Source organism: Sardina pilchardus, chromosome 9, assembly GCF_963854185.1.
Source record: "Sardina pilchardus chromosome 9, fSarPil1.1, whole genome shotgun sequence".
NCBI classification, from domain to species: Eukaryota; Metazoa; Chordata; class Actinopteri; order Clupeiformes; family Clupeidae; genus Sardina; species Sardina pilchardus.
The window spans coordinates 3,972,363-3,979,862 of NC_085002.1; the positions used below are offsets into that span (position 1 = coordinate 3,972,363).

Consider the following 7,500-nt stretch of genomic DNA (forward strand, 5'->3'; position numbering starts at 1 on the left):
GTAATAAAAGAGCAGATAATCTGTTCGTAAATAAAGGCCCAGAGCAGCGCTGTGCTAATCCCAGCCGCCGCCGCCACCGCTACTGAGATGCATCGCTGTAATTAAACGGCTCACTGACCCGTGACGGAGAGAAGCGTGGAAGAGAAAAGAGAGGCTGGAGTGATCTGTGTGTGGAAAACATCAGTGCCGCACACACACACACACACACACACACACACACACACACCAACCTGAAAGGACTTTTGGTGGCAGGGAACACTGCTCTGAGCATTGGGAGACTGCAGTATGTGTGTGTGTGTGTGTGTGTGTGTGTGTGTGTGTGTGTGTGTGTGTGTGTGTGTGTGTGTGTGTGTGTGACTGCCTGTGTGTGGGGGGCGTGAGCATGAGTTAGTTGAGGAGAGTGAAAGCACTAGGGAGACAGGGAGAGAGAGGGAGAGAGCACAAAAGAGAGAGAGAGAGAGCGTGCACGCACAGAGAGAGAGAGCACAGAGGGGATAGGGAGAGAGAGAGGGAGAGAGCAGAGAGAGAGAGGGGGATAGAGAGAGAGCACAGAGAGAGCGCAGAGAGAGAGCAGAGAGAGAGAGAGGGAGAAAGAGAGAGCACAGAGCACAAAGACTCCAGCCCTCCCATCAATCAGCGTCCCCACATGGTCCTGGCGGCTCAGTGTAGCGTGGGAGCACAGCAGCCCACTGCTCCACATTCCCCTCACCGTGAATATGACAAACACCTCCAGTTAGCCACACCGGCACCCAGCTCTGCATAGCGCTTAGTAGCACTTAGGGGCAGCCACAGCGCACGCAAATGTGTGTGTCGCTTTTGGGACATTTTCAGGCTGTGTTTTACAGGCAAGCGTTTGGTTTTCGCACCCCACACGCATGCAAATTAGAATCGAGGGTTTTTTGGCGGTGGAACCGAGAGTTTGGTGTGTGGGCAGTTTCTTTTATTTTATTTTCAAGACCAATCGGCGGTGGTTTATCGAGCCGTCTGAGACTTTGTTGATTAGCATATTTATTGCAAAGCTTTAATTAAGCGAAGAGACAGAGATATCAGCCAGGACTTGTCTCGGACTGCAGTTGCTGGCCTGACGTGCGGCAGATAAAGGAGGAGTGGACTGACTTTGAGCCCTACAGTGTATCTCCTGTGTGCTGTGTTCTCTCCACTGACATTATTAATCAGTGCACTTAATTACTGCTATTAATCATGCCTGGGGATAGAGGTGTCTGTGTGCACCGGGGTGGAACGGGGGGCACGCACACACAAACACACACACACACACACACACACACACACACACACACTTACACTCTTTACTTCGTTCAAATCTCCTTGGGACAAAAAAGGGGTCTGTGTTAAGGACATTAATGCGTGGCAGTGGCACTGAATCCTCCAACATGCCACCTTGACTTCCCCAGTGCCCGTCTGACGGAGGCCCGTGCTGCCACGCTGTGCCACGCTGGCCCGTCACCCCCGGAGAGCGGTGGCCGAGGAGACGGGCGCGAGATGGGAGACAATCTGACACATGGCCTCCTTTACTCCCCGACGCCGCTGCGCTCCGAATCACTCCGATCGTGCTGCCGTCTCCTCATCAGAGGGACAGAGCTCAAAAAGACTCTTATTTCCACTCCAGGCCCCATTAGCACAAAAGCACAACTGCCTGCACTCTCAAAATGAATGTGATGAAAACAACACATCTCTGTGTCCAGATAGGGACAGCACAATATGTGTTGTTTCCAACGCATCGCTTTTGTTATTTGTTACACACTATGTGCTGAAAATAACACAACTTGTGTTAGCACATCTCCGTGTCCAGATAGGGACAACACAAGTTTGTGTTGTTTCCAGCACATTCGTTTTAAGAGTGTGTGTGCTCCCGTCTGGGTGCGCTGGAGCCCTGTGGCACGCCACTTGATATGGTTTACAGTAAACATCCCAAACGGCTTCTGAGTTGTTTCATTTCTGCATTAGATACGCTCCATAATGTGTTTTTTGTTGTTGTTGTTGTTGTTGTCGTGTTCTGTTACTGCAGCTCCATGTCCAGTCATGCTGTAAGTGAGGAGATGGCCGATTCTGACCCATAGACATATATACATATATATATCTATTTCCTGACCTACCTCCTCCAGTATGGTGAAGGCCTCCGCCAGCGCATTACCCAGAAGACCAATCCCTTTAGCAAAGAGCTTGTCCAGGTGCTCTCTGAAATGCTGAAGAAAGCAAAAAAAAATGCCATATGAATAATGGACAAACGAACAAATGTGTATCTATTGAGTTTATCCCTACTTGGTATATTCAAACAAACTGTACCACAGCACACGTCTGCTCCCCCCCCCCCCCAGTCATTCTCATCTGATTCTCATCTGATTCTCCCTCTCCCTCTCCCCTGCCCACTGCACTCTCCCTTGCCCTACTGTAGCCCTGTTCTGCACATGTGTGTCTAGTCTGATTTATACTACTGAGGGTTTAAGCCACAGAGGGTTAAAGTCCTATTAAAGAGATCTTCTTCCAGTAACATTTCATTTGGACATAATAGATGATTTGTTCAAATGTCTAATTGTTCACTGAGCATCACCTTATCCAAACTGACACCTAATCGTAGCCTAAACCTATAGCCTTAACCTATAGCCTAAACCTATAGCCTTAACCTATAGCCTAAACCATACCATGTATATTAACAGTGTTAACAGCTCATTCATTTACTATCTGCTTATCTGTAGATCTTTAACTTTTTCATCACTTATTCTACTCTTTTATTCTTGCTTATATGTCTTGTCAATTGATTCACCTTGACTAGAAAACACTTTTGCAATAGAAAGCCTATTATTTTAAATGTGCTTTTTAAATAAACGGGAGTTGAGTTGACTTTAAAGTACTTAACAGTATGTTTAGTGTTGATAGATAAATAAACGTAAGTGAAACCCAAACCCAGTCTCTCACACATTAGATGAATAGGGCTATGAATAGAGCTTTGATAGCTCATCCTTTTGGTATTGACCAGGAGATGTGGGGCGGAACTCACATCCTTATTGGTTCTGTCAGCCTGGACCAGAGTTCCGTTCAGGCAGGGTTCCACGTAGTGAATCTCCTGATTATACTGCAAGCACATGAGCAGATCATACTTCATCAATTCGGTTCCCCAAAACAACCCTAGTAATACAGGGCAGTTATCATCCCAGTAACAGTTATTCAGATACTCCCAAAACAGATGGACATAGTCCATAGTAAAACCACACAAAAAAGCACACACATAAACCAACAGTGAGCGCATTTACAAGCACACTAAATAAACGATTATTATTATTGTTTTTATAATTATCTTTAAGGTGTATACATGTCTGGAAGAAATCAGAACATTAACAGAAACCTAGGTGTGCTAAACTGTTTTTTCAAAAACCGATAACGTCAGTAAACCGATAATGAATACTAAATAAACACACTAAAACAACACTAAATAAACTATTATTACCGTGTTTTCATAATTATCTGGTTATTCAAGTGCTCATGTAAACAAAATAAACCGATATTCATTATCGGTTTACTGCCGTTATCGGTTTTTGAAAAACCAGTTTAGCGCACACCTACTGTAGGCTTCTGTCAATGTTCTGATTTCTTCCAGACATGTATACACCTTAAACGGCGTATTCCAGTTACCCGATTATTGCCAGTAATGGGCTTTTTAGTGTGCATGTAAACACACTGAGTGAGACTATAGGCTTTGTGTTCATGTATGAGTGGCGTGCAGCTCACAGCGATGATGTTGAAGAAGTCGTCCTCCCCCAGCGTGTCCAGGATGGAGGAGACGGTCTGGCGGGCGATGGTCAGCCGCAGCCCCTTCATACTCCCACTCACGTCCACCAGGATCACCACGTCCTTAGGAGACGTGGCCGCCTGGATGTACCTGAGGGAGAGAGAGAGGGAGAGAGAGAGGGGGATGGAGAGAGAGAGAAAAAGAGAGAGAGAGAGGGAGAGAGTGACAGAGAGAGAGACAGAGAGAGAGAGGGGGATGGAGAAAGAGAAAGAGAGAGAGAGACAGAGAGCGAGAGAGAGAGAGAAAAGGAGACAGAGAGAGAGGGGGATGAGAGAGAGACAGAGAGAGAGAGAGAGAGGGTGATAGAGAGAGAGAAAGAGAGAGAGAGGGAGAGAGAGACAGAGAGCAAGAGAGAGAGAAAAAGAGACAGAGAGAGAGGGGGATGAGAGAGAGACAGAGAGAGAGAGAGAGAGGGGGATAGAGAGAGAGAAAGAGAGAGAGAGGGAGAGAGAGGGAGAGAGTGAGAGAGAGAGAGAGAGAGGGGGATGGAGAGAGAGAAAGAGAAAGAGAGAGAGAGACAGAGAGCGAGAGAGAGAAAAAGAGACAGAGAGAGAGACAGAGACAGAGAAAGATGAGCATAAATGGTTATTTACTGAGAGAAGTAAAAATGCTTTGATAACATCTCTAAGAATCGTTGACGTGCCTAAAGGCTCTGAGGTAATAAATGTAATAAAAGTTAAAACAAAAAGAGAAATGAACTGACAGTCACATGTGATGCGCAGGGGGTGTGACAGGAAGTGCATCTAATTAATTGATTTCAATTGAAATCTTTATTGTCCCCACGGGGACTTTTTTCCTGCCGCAATAAAGAATGTGCACACATGGGTCATTATGATCCTATTATGTTGCACCCAGTGTGTGTGTGTGTGTGTGTGGGGGGGGGGGGGGGGGGCAATCAGCATGGTGAGTGCACAGCCCCCCTGACTCAGCCCAGCAGCCCAGCAGCCAAGCAGCCAAGCACAGCCCATGCAGCTGGAGCAGCACAGAGCAACACGCCAAACACAACACTAGCACACGTCAACACTAACATTAATGTAATGTTCCACCAGCGGACTGCACTATCATCCTAATTACACTGGCTTCAATAACGCCACGTCATTTAAACGTTCTGCAAAGGCTGCTAAATTAAGGCTGAAACTGTGCCCTACAATGATCACCTACAATGATCCATGACATGCTTTCACATTGACAGATTGCACTCATTGATGCACTTATTACACTCATTGATGCACTTATTGTGTTTTTTTGTGTGTTTTTTAGAATTGCTCCTAAAAGCTTAAATGTTAAATGTAAGTTGCTTTGGTTAAAAAGCGTCAGCCAAATGTAATGTAATGTAATGTAATGTAATGACAGACTTCACCCCTGGCCATTACGAATAAATCTGCTCTCAGTGAAGATGTCTAGCTTCATGCAGAGGACATTTTGGTTGAAATAATGTAACTTCCTTTCCTGCGGTCTTACCATTTCCTGTTCCTGCAGTCAAATGCGATGACACCGTTCTCATCTGGGTACCACTTCACACCTACAAGAGTAAAAAGATTAAGCAAATCGCTGACACTCCATTTTGGGCTCTGCTCCCTAATATGCTCTCAAACTAAATTTAGCGCATAAAGACGGTAAATCTTTTAAGCACTAAATACAAGATTGTGCTGGATGCCTTATACAGTATGAATACCAATTAATATAAATGTAACAAAAAAGAATAAACAATGCCACATTCTGTATAAAATCTGGAGAACTTTGCGATGAGGCTTATCACTCCGCAGAGCCTCAGCTCTACGAGTTGGCCTAATTATTCCCTGTCTCGTGCTATAGAGCCTTAACTGGTAATTATCCACATGAGACTACACGAGATCACGGGACTGCACTGGTATCCTCTGCTGTGCGTTTTGATTGATGGTCAGATCTCACAGTCGCATCACTTGGGCAAACACGGGCACGGCCCTGCTGAGAACTCACCAGGGTATTGTCTGAAGAAACCTTTGGCACTTCCAAAGTACTGCCATATCAGGGACGGGTCTCTTTCAAAATTGTCCACAAAAACTTTATTCAGAGCCTCGGACCAATACACACCGTTCACAATATCTGGATCTGCGAGAGAGAGATAGAGAAAGAGAGAGAGAGAGAGAGAGAGAGAGAGAGAGAGACACACATACACACACATGTTTGTTTGTTCATTTTGGATGCATTTATATTTGCCATGTACTGTATTACAAACATTATATGTAAATGTACTTATTTTCCTTTAACCTCTTATGTATACATGTAATTAAGCTTTGGCAATAATGTTTCTGAAACTTTCATGCCAATAAAGCTATATAGAATTGAATTGAATTGAGAGAGAGAGAGGGAGAGAGAGAGAGAGAGAGAGAGAAAGAGAGAGAGAGAGAGAGAGACAAAGAGATGAGAGGGAAGCAGAAGGGAGAGTGAGAGTCGGGTGGGGCGGGGGGGGGGGGGGTGTTTGGGGGCCGGAGGAGGACAGAGGAAGAAAGGGGAGAGAGAAACATCTTGGCTATTGGGAGAAGAACAAAAGGGACACGGCGACCTCTGGCCCCCCTCTGCGCCCCCCCTCTCTGCCCCCCCCCCCCTCTCTGGCCCATCTAGCGCAGCACAAAGCAGGAGACTAAATCACTGCAGCCCAATCTGCCTGCGATCTGCCGCACAGCCCCCGTGTGACTTCATAAGGCCGCCATGCCTTTGTCTGGCCCAGGGGACGCGCTCAGAGAAAAAGCTCACTAAAGAGTCAATTACAGCGCAGACAAAAGCCAGGCTCGGCCATTAAGAGAAACGACACAGTCCCACAGTGCAGCAGGCCAGCACTACAGAGGGCCACATATCTCAACAGAGAGGGCGGCCGGAGCGGAGTGGAGCGGAGGGAAGCTCATATTTATCCACTCAGGAGGCTTGAGTGGCATTAAGTCTTCAGACAGCTCCTCCGCTCCAGCGCCGTCCTCGTCGTTCCTTCTCGGTGGGTGGCTATTGACCGCATGACACTGCCCTCCACTCGCCCGGGACCTCGTGGCCGTCACTCACACACCACTGGCCTCGCAAGGCAGCGCAATCCACTCCTCTCAGCGCTAACAGCAAATACCCTCCTACAGCCAAAACACCTGCACATCTTTCACTATTTTGTTTTTACAATAAATTACATTTATAAGCATTTACTATTATATATTTAATATATTTAGCATTTACTAATATATATTTACATGTTACTTTAGTAATGACATGCATGTGACAAATAAACCTCCTTGTGTCCTTGTATCCTTGTTATAATTACAAACTTACTGTAAAATGCCTTTTAAAGCACAACGTTTGCCAAGGGAATAGTACTGTTTCAAAGGTTAGGCCCACTGTTATAAAAGTTGAAGCAGTTAAAGGAGACATAGAATGTAAATAATTTTTGTCTTGGTTTTCATGAATTAGGAAAGGTTGTGCATAACCAAAGAGCTATCATGAGCATGAGTCATGGTTGTGCCCTCCTTCCTATGAAAATCATGAACTTTGAAATAGCCACTAAAAAATGAGCTAATTAGAACAAAGCCTGCTTGTGATGTCAGATATCGCAAAGCCATTGAAGTTCAATTGTGGTTTCCATTTTAATACCCAGCGTAAATATAAGGTTTTATATATATATACTGTATATACATATATATATTTAAGGTAGGGTAATATAAGGTTATTGGGCTTGTAAA

At 45.4% G+C, this 7,500-nt stretch overlaps 1 protein-coding gene across 1 annotated transcript in view; it reads right to left on the minus strand.

Moving 5' to 3' along the window:
• cacna2d3 (calcium channel, voltage dependent, alpha2/delta subunit 3) overlaps positions 1-7,500 on the minus strand; it is a 38,245-nt gene that overhangs the window by 25,716 nt on the left and 5,029 nt on the right. Inside the window, exons 4-8 of the mRNA XM_062544909.1 lie at positions 5,765-5,896; positions 5,267-5,327; positions 3,745-3,895; positions 3,017-3,091; positions 2,115-2,204 (exon numbers count right to left, since the gene is read on the minus strand). Coding sequence (XP_062400893.1) covers positions 2,115-2,204; positions 3,017-3,091; positions 3,745-3,895; positions 5,267-5,327; positions 5,765-5,896 — 509 coding nt within the window. The remainder of the gene's footprint in view (positions 1-2,114; positions 2,205-3,016; positions 3,092-3,744; positions 3,896-5,266; positions 5,328-5,764; positions 5,897-7,500) is intronic.